This window comes from Pomacea canaliculata, linkage group LG14 (assembly GCF_003073045.1).
Source record: "Pomacea canaliculata isolate SZHN2017 linkage group LG14, ASM307304v1, whole genome shotgun sequence".
Lineage (NCBI taxonomy): Eukaryota > Metazoa > Mollusca > Gastropoda > Architaenioglossa > Ampullariidae > Pomacea > Pomacea canaliculata.
Window position 1 is genome coordinate 17529091 of NC_037603.1, and position 23255 is coordinate 17552345.

The following is a 23255-nucleotide window of genomic DNA, read 5'->3' on the forward strand; positions in this document are numbered from 1 at the left end:
TAAATTCAAAAAATACATTTATTTACAGTATTTACACAATAAGAATCCCTCAATAACCCCAGGACATTACTTTTACACCGGTTTACACTAGTCCTCTCTTCTACATCACAAAATGATCACCAGCAGCCTAGTCAGGAAATACACAACCCTTAATCTATTGAACTTACTAGGGGTTAGGGATAAGCACCAAGTCTGTGACGCTTTGCGAAAGCTGCCATCTAGCAGAACCAGGAGCTTTACCACAGCCAGCTGTCTCTTATACTCACAGAGTATATACAGATGTAGGTTTTTATGTTGATGTGCGAGACCTGCCATTCAGCAGAACTAGAAGTGTTCACGACAGATTCTTTTACACACAGGTGTTTGTGTGTGTGTAAAAACTGCCATCGAACAGAATTAGGAGTCTTTATGACAACAAGCTTTCGCAACCGCTTTGTAAAGTAGTAGATGAGGTCTTCTTGGTTCTTTGACGCCCCGTTCCTCCACTGTTTGTGCTAATGTGGTGTCCGCCGGCTAAAGGCGAGGTTTGAACGCCCTCCACATGAGACCAGCGGCAGCGGCGCCACTCAGCAGAGACATGCGCAGAAAGGAAGGAAGAGACGGCGCTTGTTTTTCGAGCAGGCTCAGCTCCAGAGGTTTCCCTTGACCTCCTTCAAGAACACCATCCCAAAAACAGAAAGAAAACACATGAGCTTCTACAGGCATAGAATCGAATACAGCATCTAAGAACAGAGCGTCTAAGTCTTCACCAGTGATGGCGGCTTGAGTCCGAGTGTACATATCATATAACTGTGTTGATTATAAGAACAAATGACAGATAAATAAAAGGAAAGCAAAGATAGGCGGAGAGAAAAGTGTCGAGAAGGTATATGTTAAATGTGAGAAAGGATCCTCTCAACAACGAACAGACTAGGAGAACATCCCTGTGATAGGAAGCAAAGCAGAAGAGAAGACACCAGCTACATGCAATGAGTGACTACCTCATCCTCTGGCTCGTCTTGCCAGATGTCGCTGGCATCCACCAGCCCCTTCTCGTGCAGGATCTGCACGTGCAACAAGAGACAAGTCACAACTGAGCAAGATCTGTCTACAACGAGATAAAGATATTGCCTTGCTTCATTCGCTTACAGAAGCACACAAATCTCATCTGAGAGCGTTCAGAATCATTTCAACCTGTACGGTACACTCACCAAATGCATTTAGCACTATTGTAAGCAGCGGCGCTCAGTGCCAGGTAAGTAAAAGAGGAATTTCCTGAGGCCATCTACCAACGATTAAAATGTTCATCATAGACTAGCACGTGCGTTAAATTTTGGAAAGCCAAATTATCAATTAAAAAAATTGTTCTTCTCATGCTCTAGGGTAAAAAAAAAACAAACAAAAAACACAAAAACAAGAAAGCGCTTTACCTCCCTTGCTGCGCGCTCTCCGGCCTGAATGGCGCCCTCCATGTAGCCCGTCCATTGGCTGGCCGTCTCTGTCCCTGCCCAGTGCACGCGCCCTACAGGTGCCCGTATCTCCCTGCCAGGTGAAAAGTATATCAAAGGTCCGTCCACCTCTCTGTCGCTTCTCCCCTCTTTCACCCTTTTCTCATCTTTATTATTTTCCACAGTTTTTCTTTCATCTGAATTAATTGTGGTAAGTCTCACTAAGAAGCTAGGTCTGAGCTTTTGAATTAAAATACATTAAAATTCATCTTATTGCATGAAGTGAATAGTCAAAGAGCTAACTAAAATTTATGCGAAGGAAAATCCGGGTAACTATAGATCGAACAAGAGCGAATAAGCGAGGTAAGGCTCACTCGCCAAAAGTAGTTAGAAGCCCTGGTGGCATCATGACAGTGTAGCAGCCCCCTGACCACTCATCCGCAGCCCAGTTCTTCTCTTCATAGTGGACCGGCTGTAAACAGTCATGGTTAATTAAATTCATAGTGGATTTTATGGACTGAATAGTCCATGTCCCATTTGTAGTCTGATATTCCATATTTGTGTCCTTTAACTCAATTGGCCATTTATATTCATGGCATTGTCCATCTTTGTCTCTCTCCGTAGGGTATAGACAGGGAGGAGACTGTTTCTGCGGCTCTCTCTCTCACACACACCACACTTTCTCTGTTACTTACATGCAGAGCATCGTCTGTCTGGAAGACCTTTGCATATAGTTTACATATCCGTCTCTTTCTTTCTTCCACACTCAGTTCGCAGAAGGTTCGGGCTCGGTCCGAAAGAACAAAGCTGCAAAGAGAAAGGTAGATTTTTTGAGACATCATGAAACAGAGGTGCTATACCTACCGGATGCTTAGACAAGATCAACAGGCTACAATGGCGAGGATATGTTCTACAAGACATTATGAGAAAAAGGAGAACTGTTCAATGCAGTATAAAGACACCGACAATATTACTGAAAAGTTACGATATACAAATATACAATATTACTGACAAATTACAATAGTTAAAAGGCGTCCTGATATCGGTTTCGTGTCTAGGTCCACTCTTTAAGAAAACAGTTTTGTTTTCTGTTGCTTGGTTAGCTGAAGGGCATTAAGGGGCAAGTCTGACATACCCCACGAGGGCCGGGTGCGAGCCGTCATGCAACACGTGGTCATACGTGCTGGCTACCAGGCCTTCGTCGTCATCAATGGCCGCAGCCCCGGACATGCCTGCACATCAGTAAGGTCACGGGTCAGCGTGCTGACAGTATGTGATGGCAATACTTGTGAATAGAACTGACTGTATGAATAGATATGATGGACACTTTAGAGCTGACCATATGTTAGGAGAGCTGATAGTATGAGTGGTTGGCGCTTATAGTCTGGAACTGACAATGGGTGTGAGAATTGCCGACAGAATGAGCAGCTTGCTTCAACTTGTTACTAGAACTATCTAGAAAATAAGCTCTCAATCTCGACTCAGTGATACAAAGAAAACTATTTTACAATTACCGAGTTACCGAGAAGTCTCTGAGAACGATCACCATGTGCCCTCTGACCCAGAAGAGCGTCTTGCAGTTTTAGTGACTTAGAGAACACCTACCCTTGTGTCTCCAGAATGGTGTTTTGTAGTAGTGAAAGGTTTTGATGACGGAGCCCATAGGAAGTCGCTGCAGCATCTGATTTCTCCGAGCCGGAAGTGGCGGTGACCACGTGATCCGAGTCTGCAGGGGCGGCGCTAGCGCCACGATACAGTGAGAGGCCTGGACAAGCAACCCATGTCCGTTAAGATCACACGGCAGTGTGGTGACGAGAAGACTAGCAATAATCATTAAAGTTATCGTGTTTACAGGCAGGCATCAACCTAGAGAAGCCCTAGTTGCTGTCAGGCTCATCTCAGACAAATACACTAAACAAGAAAATGTACAAACAGAATACTTGCGAACCGATACTTTCACACTGTTCAGTTACCAAAGTCACATTTAATGTCACGTGATTCCACAGATTGTCTCACCTGATACACATTTCCACAGGTGTCGTACACACTCACACCACCAGACGTCTGCTCGATTTTGCACACCGGTCGGTTGAGAAGAACTTTGTCTGAGAAAAATAGAGAAGAAAAACATCGTATGTTAATGGGTCTAGCAATATTCTTCGTTACAATTCACTGATATTTATGCCTTCTCTGTTTGTATGACAATGTGGTTTGTTTGTACTTATCATTACCTTACTTACCTAATCCAATCTTTTTCATCAGCCCCTCGCTTATTTGTTGCGTCCCGCCGATCAATTTCCTCTCCTGCGAAACGCGAATTTCGAAACTAAGGAATATCCATCTAAAGCCATTAATTTTTTTTAAACTTTCCTGATTTTTTTTTTTTTACTTTTTGAAAACAAGGATTCTAGCAAAATTATTGCTCAAAGAGAAGTTAGTGTTAAGCTGAACAGACCTTAGTATTAAGTTAATAACTGACTGACTGAGTGAGTGAGTGAGTGAGTGGGTGAGTGAGTGAGTGACTGACTGACTGACTGACTGATGTGGGTGAGAGACAAAAGGCAGGGTATGAGTGGATATTTGATGAAGTAAGATTAGATGTATGAAACCCATCAGCAAACCGCGGGCTAGTAAGTAACCCGGGAGGTAAAGTCAACTAAAAGGCGGGTGGGCGTGCCAACTCCACCCCTCGCACCTGAGCCCCGTGTGCTGTGCCGTTCATCATCAGCGGCCCTCCAGCAGACGCCAGATACCACAGCAACCACAGCAACGACACTTCGTACGCCTCTGAGGTGACGTTGACGTTGACAAACTCTCGCATGGCTTCCATGGCGCCTCTAGACAAACCACAAGCTTTCGAAATAAACATCATGGCTCGTCTTCTATTGTCATCAGGCAAGTAGTTCAAATGTACGTACACACCTGAATATAACACACCTGTTGAATATGATTTTTTTTCAAAGCAAATGCCGCAAAACATTGTATAGACCAGGTACTAAAGAAAAAAGAAGGATTTGTGGACGAGTTCTTCACATATCCCAAAGTTCCACGCGCGTGCGTGAGTGACCGTGTGTGCTCGCGAGGTTGTGTGTGTGCGTGTACCTGTTAATGCCAACCGATATTAGTTCTAGTATCTACTTACTTAGTCCACACGTGTTGATCAAGAAACTGCTGTACTGTCATGGTGTCCCATTCTTTGGCACGCCGTGCGGTCCATGGAGCCTGCACTGGGACCTAAGAATCAATCAATCAATCAATCAATCAATCAATCAATCAATCAATCAATCAATCAATCAATCAATTTGAAAACGTTCTTGTCTTAAAAAAACTCTTTGTCTTAGGTATCAGAGTTAAAAATCTGGCGGTCACTTATTCTCCTACTTTGGCCTCAACATTTGGAATGCCTTACCTGTCTCCCCGTATAGTCTAGGCTGGAAACTTATCTCTGTCTAACTACCTATGATATCCTGCCTATCGCCTGACTGTTCCTTTTCCCGCATTCTTCATCGCCGCACTCCTTCACACCCTTGGCAGTCCAGTGTTGTACACAACATGATATTTTCACAATGACAAGGATAGTATTCACCATGATAATTGCACAATCCATAGACCTCCGGACCCTAAAGAACAGACCTACTTTATCGGGATGGAATTTTCTAGTGGTCCGAGACGTTCTGTGACAACAGTCCCACAGAAGTGTTCAGACATGACCTCTATACACAGAGTCCAGACGAAGTATGGAGACCTGACCTCTCTACACATGCTGTCCAACAGCCGGACGACATTGTTGAGGTCCAGCCAGGACAGGAAGCCCCCGGTGGGTGGGAAAAGTCCATCTTGGTAGCGTTTCTTGATCCCATGCTGTGGACAGAAGAAACAAACTTTCTTTCAAATATGTTAGGGTTTGGTAAATCACCTATCTGTTCCTTCTTCACTGCTAACTCAGTCACCCAGACAGCAAAGACTGAGAGATTGGACGACTCGGGTCTTAAAGACTCCAACTCATTACCCAGGGTACTACATCACGTCACTGACTGCACGTCCTCTCCACCCGCAATCAGATGGTGAAGCCTATGTCGAGCATAACCAAATGTCGCCAATTAAATTTCTTTACAATAACGTCTTAACAACAACAACAACAACAACAACAACAACAACAACAACAACAACAACAACAACAACAACAACATTTCTCTTGCACAACCGATTGTAAACTTTCGCTCTGTCTATATCACGTCACTATTACCCACACAGGACGACACACATGTAAACTTTCAGATCCTTACTTACACCTGACGTCACCTGTTACATACCCTGACCACGTACCTGGCGATACACAATCAGATCCTGCTCGTCGTACGTGCGGTACGTCTTCACGCCGAACTCGCGCGCCAGGCGCAGCAGGCGATTCTGGGTAGGCCCGACGTAAGCAGCTCCCAAATCCAGGTATCCTACCTTGTCGTTCTGAATAGTCAAACATTAGAACATAGACACATTGCACGTGTAGAGGAATTGCAAACTAGGCTCTGTGAAAAAAACTTTTTATAGCAAACAGACAAACGGACAAATGGTAGTATGCAATGTTATGGTATGCACGCACGCACAAGCACGGAGGGAGAGAGAAGCAATATATACATGCCTCGGGGAAGGGGGGAGCTACTGGGGACCCAGTGAGAAGGGGACCGGCAGTGGGGTCGCCTAGTAACAGGATGGGGGTGCCTGTCCATAAAATACCTCTTGATTTCAGTTCAGTTCAGAGCGTGATAAGAGGTGGTGTCGTTTTGTACCAGCCTTTTCTTGCCATGTGTGATCTCATTGACCCATTCATTTATCTTTTCTTACACAAACGTGAATACAGGTAACTGTTTTTAAGTTTGGGTATTGGAAGTGAAGCCAGATATCCACCTATCTATTCATAGCTGACCGAGCAGCACTTAGTCCCAATAGAGTCGCACTGTTAGGAGAAAGAACATGTCCCCCACCGCTCACCTCAATGACAACCTGCTCAGTGCACTTTACGATACAAAAATGGAAGAATGAGAGATTTATAACAGCCTACAGACACATGCAGCTAAAGCCCCGTGTTATCAGGTGAACAAGAAACAGCGAAGGACAAGTACACTTCTCCACCCCGTCACTCCTCTTATTTTAAAAGATAGACATCGAAATGACTACACATGTGATCACGTGACCAAGAAAATATCAGTAAGTGTATTAACCTACGATAAGACTGGAAACTTAATCTTAGGGTAGACCTTATCTGACTTGCCACAGGTGCGAAATTCCATAATTTATTTTAAAAACTTGGCAGGAAAGGGAGCGACAAGAAACAATTCTGAGGCCAACTGATTAGAAGTGGAGAGAATACCTACACGTAACGTGTAAGTCCGACCTCCGACCCTGTCGCGTGCCTCCAGCACCAGGACGCTCTGGCCTTGCTCCGCCAGCACGCGCGCTGCAGACAGACCTGCAAACAAGAAACTGTTCTGTACCATATACATCCGTCTGTACGAGCCGAGCTACTCGCTGATGATGAGAGAAACAAGCCTAACATGAATATGACGACCCTCTAGTGATTATTGTAATATTATTTCATTATATGACAATGGAGAGTCATTTGATGGCTATAAACGACTATTTGATAGCAAAAATTCTTTTTCAATAATACATGATGGTAATTAAACTTCATTAACGTTACCGAGTGCGATAGTTTAATGACTGGTGAAAGGTGATGATCATATGATGACCGGTGTTGATGACGGTGTTGGCCTCCTCTACATTCATGGTCCCGGATGAACTGTCATATCACTTACTTGAGTCCAACTGTGGTTATACCACAACCTTCGACATTTAGGTTTGTGGACAGCAGTTTGTGTTGTTGTCTCGAGCAAAACAAAACAAAGGTTGAGATGGAGCCTCTTACCGCTAAGCCCAGCCCCCACTACAACCACGTCCAGCGCCTCCATCAGTCGAGTCGTTGAGCCCCTTGGTCACGTGAATGGTTTCTCTCTGTCACTTTTCCACTTTGCACCACTGGCTCGCCTAGTCTGACCCTGAGAGATATCGAGGACAAAAGGCAGGTGGTTTTTTTCCAAACACTTTGGCGGGTCAGGTGGGGGAATCTGCTGGGGACTAGTCCAGGTCGCTACTTATATCAGGCAGACAGGCTCGCGAGCGCGCGGTCACACAGGCCCGCATACACGCAGACGCGCACACACTATCAGAATCAACAAGATAAATATGTTGTTTGTTTGATAAGAAAGAAATGTGACCAAGACTCTTACAGGCTTGCGAGATGTAACGGCTACATAAACTGCTATTTATAGCCATTCACGTCATGTCTACCCAGACTAATTATACATTTCTATGCTACAGGAGTAATGTTCTCACGGTCCGTAACAAATTATTTGATGTACACTCCATATGCAGGACATTCCATCATGCTATCATCCTTGATTCAGCAATAAATAAGAACAGTAGTTAATGTGCATATGAATGTTAGTAAGATGTTACATGACTAAGTCTATAAATATTGTAAACAAGGACAACACAGGTTGTGGAATCAGAACACATTAGTCACTTCTACACAGTGTTGTCCAATGTAAAGAATGTAAGCTTTCATTGTAAGCAGCTAAGCGACTATGCTCAGTATATCAACTATTTAGTAGTCTCAATATTCATTTCCTTATTAATTTTAATTAAAAGTTGATTTTAAAAAACACGTGGCACACTTCTTTACTTAGCAGCTAGCTTAATAAATAAACTTTACCAAAAGGAGAAATACAAGGATATAAACGAAAGAATTAGGATTTGATCATCTTAAATTATAAATATAATTATAGAAAAAATCGTAAAATTTAGAATGGATGCACAGGGTTCGCTTGTGAACCTTGTGTTGATTTATCTCATTTTGAGTTTCATCTTCACTTCATAGCAGCAATGTCATCTGATAGCAACAGTACAAAATTATGTGTGTGTTCATAATTCCTGAGAACTGAAAATATAAAGCGATGGCCACTACCCTGACCAGGTGGTCCACCTGCTGAAAGATGGTAATAATTGTAGGTGGTTTGATCACATCGAGTACATAGTCTTGTGACTAAAACTCTGTCTTCTGACATCAGATACTTACTAATATTTTGGTGTCTATATCAGAGGGTAATGCTTTTGTGTAATTACAGTATTGTAATTAAAATATTTGTGATCTATTAATCTCTTCAAAATTCGAGCTGAACCAGATGTCTGAAACTTTTTGAAGGGTTAACACTAAGGCAGTTCAATTTTACATAGGTCAAAGTTCGCATAAAGAAACGCTACAAAATACCTGACATTGTTTTTGTCTTGTCATCTGCTGGACAGGTTGCTAGCTTTCAATATAATCGTAATTTTTACTAAATTTCTAGTATAAATAAGAACTCGTGATGATCAATTACTTATGTCAAACAAATGCTATCATCACACAGGCTATCATCGCCCCATTGTGACAAGTTATGGACATGATGACAATGTCAAAGTTCACACGGATGTAGTCCAACAACTCCAAATGACAGATTGGTTAGTAATTGTCATTGCTAAGGCAGCAAGTCTGTAACCATGGTTTATTATGAGCCTCATATGTAACAGGATGTAGCCCAACACACAGGCTACATAAGTATTTCTGTCTCTTATCTCAGCTTTCATCAAGTAGGACAGTGCGACCTTTCACATTTCGGTAACGTTGGCATCACTGCGCTCGTTAGTTTGTCAGCACGCCCTCGGGGCACTACAGGAGTGTGGACACTCCCAGCTTAGTGCCAGACACTTTACACCCGGGGTGTGTAGCAGGACAAGATACATAGTTCTGCGAGTATGTTTATTATGTTGTGCACAACACAATGTGTCTATATAGGGGTGTGTCCACGGGTAGACGTTAAGAAGTTCTTGGAGAAGGTCTATTAGTACAAGAAATGTCTTTTGGCAAATCTTAGTACAAGATACATAGTTCTGTATGTCTATCGGTGCAAGTTTTTGTCTGACTAATGCCAGAGCTTATCTGACGAAATTGTGCGCGCAGACAAACACACATATTGAGATAAAGACATAAACCTATACATTCTCTCTCTCTCTGGAAATATGGGGAAATGTAGACACACAGATACATGGGGGAAAGATGCAAACAGGTATGTGGAGAACAGAAATACAGATATATAGGGACGGATGCACACAAGGACACTGTGGACAAGCTTTTATTATAAAACATTTCCTTCATTCGGTATCTTGGTATCATTCCTTGTGCGTCTGAGACGGTTTCTGTCGTCCTTGTGCTCTATGGGAAAGATAAGAAATATGTAAGGTGAAAAGAAGAAAGTGTGTTTGTGTGTGTGTGTGGTTTGTAGGGTTGCGTCGTCTGTCACTGTGTGTTCCTTGCCCTGACAACAAGTCGTGTACACAATCTGCATAAAGACAAGGCGCACAATTTATCTCTTTCTTTGCTCCATCGCAAAAGATTGTCGATGTGTATGCGTGTGTGTGTGTGTATGCATGCTGTGTATGTGTGTGTATGCTCTGTGTGTGTGTGCACGCGCGCTTGTGTGTATTTAGAAAAGAAATGGGGTATGCAAAGACACGAAGACAGGTCTGTCATTTTCTACAGATGATTGTCCAAGAAACCTGTATTCATGGTGAATAGCATTTGACTGCCCTAGATAATGTCATAATAGAGGATACCAGAGATTCATCCCCGCATACGCTCTGCATTGTGAGTGGCTTACCGTGTCTAGTAATGGCATTTACACTGGAGTCCCAAACGTTTCATACACTGCCTGTTGCTTTTCCTGATAAATCAAATCAACCATAAGTTGACTGGCCAGGGAAAAAAATTTCCAGACAAGCTCAGGTGAACCTTGAAGTCGTGATGCTGTATGGGTGCTTGACTACTGTTTGACTACACCACAGGACTTGATAGTAAGACATGATATTGTAGAATTTTGTTTTCATAGTTTTTTTTTTTTTTAAAGATGCCTGCTTACTTCTCGGACAACCTTAGTCCTAAATATTTTGAAAGTCTATTTTAGTCTCTTGTTTGTCTTATGATGAAGTCTACATGTTGCTCTGCAGAGGTTGTTAGATAATGATGTAATAGTAGTAATGTTAGTAGAATCAGTTTATTTTTACAACATTTATCCGAGCTTTTGTCATCATCATGATCATTTAACAGCAGTACAACAACTATTCTCAGCAACATCAAACTATCATCACCACCAGCCACAACCTTAAACTTTTCTGTCTTCTTCAATCAAGGAGGACAGACAAGTGAAACTTCTGACTTCTCATCCTCTCAGGGAGTCACTCTATCATGTCCCTTGGCCAAATCGGGACACAAAGGGATTTTTAACAAACACGAATATGTCTTTGTCAGCAATACATTCGCTTGTCTCTTCTGTCTCGCTTGTATGGTTCACTGTTCTTAAACTTGGTGGCGGGTTAGGCCCGTTAGGCTCATTTCTGCTTAGATTCTTTTCTAAAGCTGCTGATTGTTTCTCTACCAGCAATAAATTTAATTTGTACTAATTGCACAATTTTTGTTTGCTATAAAAATTTCAACGTTTAGCTACTCCGAGCTTTAAAAAAGGTTTTGAAACCAGTGTCGGACCTGCTGAAGATCCTGGGCAACACGAGCCTGCTCAGGCCTTCATCAGGATACAGCCTAGTGTCTGCATTGCCTAGCAACACCATCCTGCACCAGATAACAAACTTGCATCACAAGGAAGCTCACATCATTTGTTATAAATAGACTAAGGTGGTTTATTCTGATCAAGGAACAAAAACTTTAGGGTTAGCAGTCGGTCGACATTTTTCATTTTTTCACTCATTTGTCTTTGGACGACAGCTGTAGACACTGTAGACACTGTAGACAGACAGCTGCACCGCCTCTCGAGGTGAAGATGTGATACAAAGGAAAACTCACTCATCACAAAGTTCACAAATATCAGTACAACTGTCATGGCTGTAACGATATATTGTTCATGACACTTGGGTCACTTCATGGACATACCATGGCTTTCACGATCTTTCATGGATTCTTACAGCCACCAACACCGCACCACCACCGATTACTACACTCTTATCATAAAGTCCCATTGAAGTTTGCTCTACAGGCCTTTGTGCCGCCATCACACAATGGTTGTTGATTATCTTCTAGCAGATGCATGATATTTTTAAAATAAATGAACATAGAAGCAGCTTTAAAAATGCAACTCTGATAGTACTTGATGTCTCTGTCTCTCTTCTTCACATGGACTAAAGTCTGTAGAGTGATTCTGTCTCGCACTTGATGTCTCCCTCCAGTTGGCATCGTCTCCATGGCGGCGGCAGCAATGGCGGCTTTCTCTACACGTGATCTCTGTAGTGCAGGAACAGGAAGCAGTAGTTCGCCTTCACTCAAGCCTGCGTGCAGTTCACTCAGATGGAAGTCAGTGACGTAGGAATGTCCACAAAATGCCGGTTGTGACCGCAGAGGTCACCACGACAATGCTCAGGAATGCCGGAAGTGACGGAGCTAGTTTTTCGAGCCGCGACAGCTCCATTGGTTGAGCTCTCACGTCCTTGAAATGAATAACAAAACAATCAATAGTTTGATATACAGGGGTGTATAGAATGAAAGAAAAATGGAAAGGAAAAAAAAAAAGAAAAAAGAAGGCAACAAAAATATACGCACGTGCATGGAAATAACGTACACACACACACGATATCTCTCACTCACACTCACACTCACACTCACACTCACACTCACACTCACACACACAGCTAAAGAAACATGTGCGGGAAGACAACCCCAAGCTACCAACAACAGCAACTACCTCGTCCTCCTGCTCGTCTTGCCAGATGTCGCTGGCAGCCACCAGCCCCTTCTCGTGCAGGATCTGCACGTGCAACAAGACGGACGACATATTAGTACAAACTGTGTCTTCACCTGGAAGGCTGGCATCGACATTTTGTAAATTAGAGATTGTTCCGCTAGTTGTTGGAGCATGTCGATCCCTCGTGACCACTGAACACAACGTGTAATATAACCTATACAATGGGAACATAATGTGAATGCTCAGAATCTTGAAGTAAAATTGTCGGTGTTTGTTTGTTTATTTTTTTCTGATTACAGATACGCAAGAGTTCAGACAATAAGCAGGTGGCATGAAAAACAAAACCACTAAAACACATTGCTACAACTGTATGTTTACTACTCTAAGGGTAGCCTCATGTCAGACCCCAGACAATCCCATGTAAACTTGAGTATCTCTGTCTTATCGGTGGATGGGAGGGGCTGTCCTTGCCCTTCTACCACTACTTGTAATGTCTCTAGTGGAATACACTTGCCTGTAAGAATAGTTGCAGTATACCAACTTGATTTATAGTTGTGTTCCGGTGGGAAAAGGTTTGTGTTTGTTTTTTTTTTATTTCAACCTGTCATTTCCATTTCTGAAAGTGTCAAGCTGAACAACGCAGGTATGTGGTCAGGCAACGTTTGGAAACTGCTAAACACCTGAGGGTATTTTTTTATCTATCTCTGACCTCACCTTGTCTTAAATCGCCGGAAGTATGGCCCCAGACAGCAAAGTTCCCAATTCGAAAGCATTAGACGGTTATCTATCCAATCACATGTGGCAGTGAGATTGTCAGATGTCAAAGATACTAAATTTATTCAATAATTAACATTGAGGACAACAAAAATGTAACTTTCCTGAACTAAGTCATTTCAGTTTTATAGAAAAAAAAATTGACTTCGTTCTCTAAAGGGAGGGGAAAAAAGGAACGAGAAGCTGCTTTACCTCCCTTGCTGCGCGCTCTCCGGCCTGAATGGCGCCCTCCATGTAGCCCGTCCATTGGCTGGCCGTCTCTGTCCCAGCCCAGTGCACGCGCCCTACAGGTGCCCGTATCTCCCTGTCAAGGTCGGATAAAAAAGATGGACGGTTAGCTTTTTATCATTCCATGTTTTTCGCGCAGATTTAAGCCTTTGTGGAATGGTATACCAAACCTTAGCGGCGAACTTGTAAATACAGACATCCCTCCAGTCAACTGTAGCTGTAACTTTCTACTGATGAAAAGCCAGATCCTGTAAACCTGTCGGTTGATGATAGTAAAAAAATCCAAAATCTAATGCTTTTTGCACGCGCATGTTATTGTATGTAAATAATGAGCTTGGTAACCGTAGAAGGCAAGTAGCGAGGTGCGTATGTCGCTGGGCAGGACACTACAAACGTAGAGCTCGAGTCATCTGCCAGACATGAGTACATCAGCCAGCTTTGCAGAAAAGATTGAAGAGTTCGCAAAAATCGTTTCCTCTTACTAATTGTTTGCTCAAACAAAGAGGGCGGTCCGGTGGCGCAACGGTTAGCACCTGTCATATACAGTGATGATTGGGTGTCCTGGGTTCAGCTCTTGTCTCGGACACGTTGGTTTTTTTTTTCTCCTGTGTGTGGCATCTGTTTACCGGGATATAGCCTTAGTTTCTGGCTCGGCGTCTCCACCTTCCTTGCTCAAACAAACAATTAACATGCGAGGAACTCAAAGCATCCAGGATGTCCTGATGTAGCCGTGCGACCTGCACGGGAAAGGTGAAGGCCGCTTCACTAAGGTGAGGAAGTGACATCAAGGTCGTGGCTGTGGTCTCACTCATCATCAGAGTATGATGACAGGGGGAGGTAACTGACGGTACTTTACAGGATGTGATGGTACTTTTACCATGCAATGTAGAGATAGCTCGAGTGCGCGACTGTTAGTACAGAATAAATAGATATCAGTATCACGTGCAGGAGGAACCTGCTCCACATTTCGTGCTTGAAATGCGAGACCATCGAATATAAATACGAAAGAAATACACTGGTAGACTACGATTATTTTGCTTAATACCGGAAGCAGGAAAGCTTCACTCACTCGCCGAAGATGGTTAGAAGCCCTGGCGGCATCATAACAGTGTAGCAGCCCCCTGACCATTCGTCCGCAGCCCAGTTCTTCTCTTCATAGTGGACCGGCTGTAAACAGTCATGTCATGTTTACTGACACATTGTGGATAGGCTGTGGATAGTGCATGTCAGGTTTACTAACACTCAAACCTATCTTCTTGTCTGACTCCCGCACGCAAACCAACTGACCGCATCCCCACCACCACCACCACCATCATTATCACCACCACCACACAACCACCATCACCTCCACCACCACCACATACAGAGAGAGAGAAAGAGATTTACTCAGGTTTACTTACTTCAAGCGCCTCCTCTGACTGGAAGACCTTAGCATAAAGTTCACATATCTGTCTCTTCCTCTCCTCCACCCTCATGTCACCACAAGCGCGCGCACGGTCCGCGAGCACGAAGCTGCACAGAGACGGTGAGAAGTCGCACCAGTGGTCTACAAACATCCAACTTCTACAGTCCTCTACACCATGTCCACGTAGTCATAGTCTTCTACGGTTCAACGGTTATCTACATACGTCGACCAGTTGTCTTCTTGGTGGTCAACAAACATGATTCAGTAACCCACATGGTGATCTACAAACATCGCGCAATGGTGTAGATAGTGATCCATCAACATCATGGTCTTCTACATGGTGATCCATCAACATCTTAGTCTTCTACATGGTGATCCATCAACATCATGGTCTTCTACATGGTGATCCATCAACATCAATCAGTGTCCTGTGTGATGCATCTTAGACATTTATATGATGATCCACAACATCATCCAGTCATCTAAATGATAATCCAGAAACATCACAGCAATCTACAAGCTGTACTAGCAGCTGCTCGATGACAAAAGCATCTGTGATAGACTGTAAAACACTGACGATGAAATGTGTAAAATAATTTAATTGATGTTAATGTAGGAGGTGCAGACAGAAGACGATGGTCAGGGTGACTGTTGTGGTATAGAGAAAGCAGTAGAAGTGTGGTAGATGTCCTTTCCTAGAGACAGCAATCCGTTCACCTACCCCATGAGTGCGGGATGCGAGCCGTCGTGTTGCACGTGGTCCAGTGTGATGGACACCAGCTCTTCCTCATCATAAATAAAGGCTGAGCCACACAGACCTGCGACAAACCGGAAGTGTGAGTTTAGTTGGAAAGTAATTAGCAAATAAATAAACTTACATATGAAAGAGAATTGAATATTTTGCAGATAATTCGATATATTATGTCGACATCATGAACAGTAGTGTTTGTTGCTCGGCGTCCAACCTGGAGATTAAAAAAAAATGAAGGTGGTAGCTTATTTCCTGAGACATTCACTGTCTCCTTGTGTCTCTGAAACAGCATTTTGTAGTAGACCAAGGTTTTCATGACAGCTCGAGTACCTACCTTTGTGTCTCCAAAACGGTGTCTTGTAGTAGACGAAGGTTTTGATGACGGAACCCATGGGAAGGCGCTGCAGCATCTGGTTTCTGCGAGCCGGAAGTGATGGCAACCACGTGATCCGAGTCTGCAGAGGCGGCGCTAGCGCCACAATACAGTGAGAGGCCTGTAGAAACTGAAACTGTTGATTACTTTGACAACATGTGGCGTGCAGCTGTAGTGTAATTATCTGATGGGAGACAGACTAGGATGGAGACTATGGTCAGTGATGACACACTCAAGGGAGACTATCGTCAGAGGATGACACACTCAAGGGAGACTATCGTCAGTGATGGCACACTCAATGGAGACTATCGTCAGTGATGACACACTCAAGGGAGACTATCGCCATGGAATGACACACTCAAGGGAGATTATTATCAGTGAGTGACAATTATGTTATGGTGATATAATTAGCACACTGACAGACACTGACCTGATACTCGTGACCTCCCATGTCGTATATACTGACACCTGTACCTTTCTGTTCGATCTTACACACTTGGGTGCTCAAAAGAACTTTTTCTGAAAAAGCAGACAAAAGCGAAATTATATTTCTATCAAGGTAAAAAATAAATTAGACAGAGAGCTCGTACGACACACATAAATATTATTAGATAACGAACATGTCTGTCGCATGCGAGATGACAGTAATTCAACCGTTGCCTTCACCTAAATCTGTCATGGCCATAGCCTTGTACTCCATGGAAACTATCTATGAAGATAAAATATTAGTCTGATTAACAAATGCAATTAATTTGGGGCCCGGTAAGTCTGTGTATTTTGGTAGCTGCGGGCATTCTTATTACACCTGTAGTTTGAGGGCTTCCAGACGTGAACTATGCAAATATAATACAACTTTGACCTGCTGAGGTCACAAGCAGATAAGAAAGTTGACCTTGATTTGCACTTTTATTTACTACATGGAGAGTATGAAATACAGTTGTGGAGAATGTCGGTGGTCTAATCGTGTTGTCGGTGTCGTTGTGAAGCGACAGCTCTACATTCAGCTCAAGTGGATTGTGCACTAACATATAAACTGAACCATAAACTGAAACTGTTAATATGAACAAATATACTAGAAGCTGGTTCTATCCATCTCGTACTCTCTCTTTCCACTCTCCTGATATTTTCTATCTCTACTCTTATCTCTCTCTCTCCCTGCGTGTAGAGTGAATGTGAGTGAAGAATGAAATGAGATTTAGACTGACATGTAAAATGTTTTGATTGCCATGAATAAAAGTGTGTTTGCTTAGCTTGGAAAAATAAACATCTAAGTTGACAAACATCACGTGATACACTGAGAGGCGCTGCAGGTATCCTGCTGTCTCTGGGAAGAACATGCATCCATTGAAAGTTTCTCAAATGTTTATAACTTTGATTTCTGAAGCCATCTCACTGCACCTTTCTTACATATGTCCCTCAACTTTCTTACTTTCACTTTTCGGGTTTCTCACCTGTTCCTCTCGACTGTCTTACCTTTGCCGATCGTTTGAACAAGACCTTCACTGATCTGCTGCGAACCCCCGATGAACTTTCTCTCCTGCAAAGATTTGAAATGGTAATCTCATATTATTCTATCTGGAGCTTCTTTGCATCCCCATCTTTCACCGAATCTTGGTTCGGCTTTTCTTTAATTTTGGGGCAGCCACAAAGTGTGTAAACTTGAGCATACAGGATTCTGTCATCCATCCCTCTTTTCCCTAAGTCTTCCTCCTCCATAAGTCTCGTGTGTTGCTTATTGTTATGTTCCATTACTCACAAGTCTACCTCTTGAGTAATTCAAGTTTTCGTCACAACCATCCCTGTACACACCATTAAATTTTAGTCACAAGCATGACTCCCTCCTTCACATCTTTATATCACATAAACCCCCTTACTAAATTTTACACATCATAATGGCTTTTGTGACACGAAACTTCATCTTCTTACTTCTCATTTCGCAATGAACACCGTTAACATCCACCCGTATATGTTCTTTAAAAAAAAAAATTTGTATTGAGCATTGTAGTTTAGAGGATTTATTGCAGTGTCATCAGCACCCAACACAACCCATTACACTGCGACAAGAAACCTTGTGTTACCTGTCCTCCATTGGAGGTTGCGAAAATCCTGAGCGGTCCTCCAGCCGACGCCAGGTACCACAGGAACCACAGCAACGACACCTCGTGCGGCTCGGACGTGACGTTGACGTTGACGTAAGCTTTCATCGTCTCTAAGGCGCTTCTGGTTCATCGCAATGAGAGCGATGTCATGGTGGAGAGGCGACCACAGACAGAAAGTAAACTGTTATTCAGTGTTATTATATACGGAAATAGATTGTGTCTGTGTACCTGTCTGTTTGTTTTCAAGTCTGATTTATATGTGTGTGTGAGAGAGAGAGAGAGAATCACTGTAACTGTCACTGTATCTGCCTGTGTGTGTGTGTGTTTATGTTTATGTATATATGTACGTAGATGTGTAGATATTCGTATATGTGATCACCGACTACGAAATGAGTAGCCCAGGGCAGTTTCGTAGTAAAGGCCCAAAAGGTCAATTAGGGTCAACTTTGTCTCGTTGGACTTGCACATTACAAACCTTTATAACTTACTCAGTCTTAGGAGAACATAAATATGTTTACCGTGTCCACAGGTGAGCATCCAGGAACTGTTGCACAGTCATCGTGTCCCATTCTCTTGCTCGCGGGCTTTCCACGGAGCCTGCACAGGCACCTGAGACAAAGAGTACATCTTTATAATGTCACGTGCTTACCTTAACCGCACTTAGTACATAAAGCTTTATAGTAAGTGTCACGGCTTACCTTTTGCACTTAGTACATACTTCCCCTTTTCATACCTGGCCCACACTTTGTCATGCTCCATGTCTGCCATACTCTCTATCGCACAAATGACATTTGCTTTACCTTCATGCTTTGCTCATCTTCAGTTTCTCTTACAATGGAAAAGAGTCAACTTTTAAATGCTTATCCAAAAACAAACCGTAACCCTAGTTATCCACCCGAAACTAAGATCGAGGACCGACCTCTCTACACATGCTGTCCAGCAGCCGCACCATGTTGTTGAGGTCCAGCCAGGACAGGAAGCTGCCTGTGGGCGGGAAGATGCCATCCTTGTACCGCTTACTGACTCCATTCTGTGGACAAACATAGTCTCACCATTGTTATGTGAAATGTTCGTCCTTTCCTATCTCCTTTTCTGTCTCTATCTTCTCCGTTCTTTCTCTCTCTTTTTTTTTCAATGGGTACCCCACGAAATCACCAAGAGATAACGAAAGTTCAAACGCGGCATCAAAATCTGACGAAATTTGAGCTTGTTGATTTTTATTTATAGCCATTGAAATGAATTTGACTACAGTGATGTAAGGTACCAGTCACTTATACTCTGTCCATCGGAGAAAGGTCATTTTAGGTAGAAGAGATTTTTGGAGAAGGCTTTGGTTAAAGAAGCAGGTTTGGGTGGGTTAACGTACCCGGCGACAGACTACGTCCTCCCTCTCGTGCGTGCAGTACGTCTTCACGCCGTACTCGCGCGCCAGGCGCAGTAACCGGTTCTGGGTAGGTCCCACGTACCCAGCTCCCAAATCCAAATGTCCTACCTTCTCGTTCTAGACAGGTGAAGTAAATAAGTGAGAATATGTAATAGGTGGGATGTCTATAATAATTTTCTTTGTAATAAGTGCATTTTGTGTGTAATAGGTTCTTGTTGTCTGTAATAAATATACTTCTGTCAATAAGTGCAATCAGTGTTGTCTGTAATAAGCGCACTCTGAATATTTCATCAAAATGATGCAAGACAATAAACACCTCAGTAGTGTTTATGCATCGTGCAGTGTGTATGTATATACATATCCTATTTACTTAATGTTGACAGTACTATGCTATGTAATTTAGAACAAGATTGATTTATAATAACAGCTTATGATAATCCCTTAACTTCTTGGCGATTTGTCTATTTATTATTTATTTTTTTAGTTGCCAGCCTTGAGGAGAAGAAAACAAGCGTTCACCCACATGTATTGTGTAGGTCCGACCTCCGACCCTGTCACGTGCCTCCAGCACCAGGACGCTTTGACCTTGTTCTACAAGCACGCGCGGCAGACAGACCTGTAAACAAAGACTGGATTCACACAGCAATAACAAAACACTATGTTCTTATTCTTAAAACGAGAAATAAAATGGATGTATGTCTTTTGTTCTTTTGGGCATTAAGATAATGTGAGCAAAGGGAGCTCATCATGACGATGACAAGAACCGAAGGAAACAAGTCATGTACATAATACAAAACTGTATATAACTGTAGATATGTGTGTGATTATACAACTAGCGACATTCAACGAAGTAAATACACTTTAATGAAACTTTCTACTATTTTCAATTCACAGAGAAGTTTGAAACTTTTATACGGGTGTAATAAGTGCAAACACACACACACACCAAGCGGCTTTTTCCACTTCATAGGAAACAGGAAAGTGGAAATAAGTAATACTTCAATAAAGAAAGCAATCCTAGTGCCTGATATTTTGCTTTCTTAATATCTGAATCATCCTGTCAACGTTAATATGTAATCTGTGGGGATGTGTGACTATCTCTCACCGCTGAGCCCAGCTCCCACAATGACCACATCAACGGTTGTCTGCTCTTTGCTCATGGTGGTCCGTTAACGATGATGGCGAGGATCAAAGTTCTTTTCCCTGTGTAATGGACGGCTGGTTGTCTAGAAACTCTCTCTGTCTTGACCTGAAAGCAGCTTGGTCATGTTATATTGTTTCCAGTGGTCATTCACTATTATCTACACATCTACAGACAGGAGTGCAGCACACACAAGAAAATGTCATTTCTAAATTTATTCCGTATTCTGGTCACCTCGGGGCACTGATTCAAGTACTGTGTCTTTGATGTCTTTTGAAAATTAATTTATTAATTCTTTTTAATTCGTGTGAGTTTTTTTCGACCAACTTTTTCTCCTTGGTGACCATGGACGTGTATTTAGTTCGTGTTGGCGACAGTCTCTGCAGCTGGTGACACCAACAGGGGACAAGGTTCACAGACTGGCTTGCACGTGCATGGTCAGTGTCCGTCACAAACTGTCGGAGGTCGGACCTACACAATATACGTGGTGAACATTCTGTTTTGTTTTCTTCGTCTGACAACTAAAATTTAAATAGTTTGTAGGTTGACAAAGATTGGGGGTGTGTCCCTACTCTCGTCACCTAAAATAATCTAAACCAACCAAGTAATCGACACAAATCATGCAACATTCATTTCATTATTGGGTAAGCGGTGCTGTGCAATATTGAAGCACATTTACTGTGTGGAATTATGACAACCATTATTCAATGTCGTTACCCGCAACACGACACAGCTACAAGCATATCACAGGCGCAAGGAAACGAGAAATTGCTGTGCAGCTCTAGTGGCAGTGACAGACATGTCTCCCTTCGGCTTGAGGACTCACCGAGACATAACCCTATTATCTCCATCATCCTCCGAACTGCTGTGACCGCTTGGGTGATAAAAAAAAAAAACCGGTCCGTAAACAGCCAGATGCTGGAGGGTGGGGTGGGGAGCGACGAAGGAAAATAACCTTTAAACTTATCTCCCTTGAACTGGAACCATCAAACAGATAAATTGCGGAGCTGATAACCGTTCCATTCACAAGCCTTCTCTGTCCAGCCCGCGCAAACAAAATACTTGCAGCCGTGAATTTAGCATACAAACTGTAAAAACAGGGTTTGTGTTACTAGCTAATGTGGGTCTCCATTTTATGTTTAGCCGGGTGGGAATGGCTGCCCGCTGAGAGATGCATCAGGTGTCTGGGGGATGTCGGTGTTGAGAGACAAAACGCTGAGGTCTGTGAAGTAGATGCTGAGATGTATGAAGGCAGGGAGAAATGTCTGCTGCTGATACTGATAAAATTATCGGAAAAAACGGAGTGCAACTCACCTCACCACCTAGCGCCGATGCAGCGAAATGCCAGAGACGTGTCGGGTGCCAGTGACGTGCTTGTGACGTCCTTGTCAGTGACGCGCCCTGGACAGCGAGTGGCTCACCCTGACCATTTGAGACGACGAGGGCAAGGGGGGTTGCCGGTGATGTTCGTCGTAGCCTGCTGCTGCCAATGGCTGTGCGTCGTCTGTAGTGCGCATGCGCGCCAGAAGAATCTAGTCCCGCGCGGAGGGGTTGGATCGATGGTGCGAAGTGATTTCCATGCTGACGTGGCCATGTGGAAGGTGTCATCCTCTTGGGCCCCAGCTGGCCGGTCAAAACAGGTCGATGGAGAAGCTGATGTGTCTGGCTGAGGTTTGTGAGGAGAGGAGGGATGGGATGGTGCAGGACACGGTTTCCGGAGAAAGACTTCAGCAATAACCGTGTGATGGCGACATGGACTCGCCATGCAGTCTTCGCGAGTGCAAATTATTTGCAGTTTATCTCTTCTCTTTCTCACTCCCTTTATCTATCTGTCCAGCCCTTCCTCATCAATGCAGTTGGTACTCACTCCACTCACTCATTCACTCTGCAAGTAGTCACGTGACTCTTTGACACATTGTAACAACAAATGACATCAGTAAAGAGGGTTTGGAAGAGCCTGTGTGAATGTTTGTTTGAATGTTGCATGTCTTGGGTTCTTCCATTCTTCTGTCTGCAACGTAGTGTTCACAGTGTGTGAACATGTTGCAGACCTGCCCGTGTCTGTTTTGCAGACTAAACACAGAGACGAGAGAAACATGAGGCAAACATAAAGGGTCTCGCCAAAAAATAAACATCGCATTTGTTTGAATTACAACTTTACATCTCTTGTTATAAATTATCAATTGTTGAGAGATTTGCAATATTGTTTGTCTTTTCCACAGATACATACATCCCATTTCAGCCGGCTAAGTCGTAGTTGACCCTCTCAGAAACAAGACTCAACCTGTTGATCGAACCACCCGATTCATTTGACCTCGTCTGTCCATCCAGCGTCCAGTTTCATCCACCCGGTTAATGAGCGTGATGAGAGTTCATCTTCATCCATGAATCAAAGTAGCCACAGACATGTATGTGCCTACAAGACGAGTCCAACAGTCCACTCAGTCACAGATATGAATTACTGTCATCAGGCAGTCTTGCAATGTTACATTAAGATGCTTGTGGGGGGAGGGACAAACTCCATGGTGACAGAGAGACGCCCACACACGCACATGGAGAGAAAGGAGGGAAGGTGTGAGTGCAGCTACACACACAACATGTACTGCTTTCAGTGTTAGACGACACCCCAATGCATAACCAGAAGCTAAACTCATTGAAAAGTTACTCACCTGGTTATAACAATCACAAGAAATGATGTGATATTCAGAATAAGATCAACTTTATAATCAGACTAAATACTGACTGACTAGTATGATACAACAGTAACACGTACACACACACACAAAGAGATATATGAACTATTTTTAATTTGTGTGTCTGACCTTCATGATATTT

General features: G+C 43.1%; 2 protein-coding genes across 2 annotated transcripts; both read right to left on the reverse strand.

Moving 5' to 3' along the window:
- LOC112555120 (amine oxidase [flavin-containing]-like) lies at positions 1-7563 on the reverse strand. Its single transcript, XM_025223334.1, has 15 exons — positions 7351-7563; positions 6800-6894; positions 5754-5891; positions 5178-5288; positions 4570-4661; positions 4123-4264; positions 3668-3731; positions 3444-3532; positions 3033-3192; positions 2563-2659; positions 2123-2234; positions 1802-1899; positions 1410-1521; positions 981-1043; positions 1-650 (listed from the first exon to the last, which is right to left on the reverse strand). The coding sequence occupies exons 1-15, from the start codon at positions 7391-7393 to the stop codon at positions 624-626; spliced, it is 1443 nt and encodes a 480-aa protein (XP_025079119.1). The 5' UTR covers positions 7394-7563; the 3' UTR covers positions 1-623.
- A 3622-nt stretch (positions 7564-11185) lies between these two features.
- Positions 11186-22420, reverse strand: LOC112555119 (amine oxidase [flavin-containing]-like). Its single transcript, XM_025223333.1, is given in 17 exon segments — positions 11186-12010; positions 12266-12328; positions 13232-13343; positions 14337-14434; positions 14668-14779; positions 15394-15490; positions 15758-15917; positions 16227-16315; positions 17270-17333; positions 17875-18016; positions 18414-18480; positions 18483-18504; positions 18815-18925; positions 19262-19396; positions 19803-19895; positions 20385-20528; positions 21735-22420. Coding segments are annotated over 16 exon segments (1527 nt in total). The 5' UTR covers positions 20415-20528; positions 21735-22420; the 3' UTR covers positions 11186-11878.
- Positions 22421-23255: the final 835 nt, after the last annotated feature.

Excerpts from the sequence above, each read along its gene's own strand:
- LOC112555120 (XM_025223334.1), bottom strand. The coding sequence starts at position 7,393 with ATGGAGGCGCTGGACGTGGTTGTAGTGGGGGCTGGGCTTAGCG. Across the intron at positions 3,732-4,122 it reads GCACAGCACACGGGGCTCAG|GAGAGGAAATTGATCGGCGG; the intron begins GTGCGAGGGGTG and ends CGCGTTTCGCAG. Across the intron at positions 3,533-3,667 it reads GATGAAAAAGATTGGATTAG|ACAAAGTTCTTCTCAACCGA; the intron begins GTAAGTAAGGTA and ends TATTTTTCTCAG.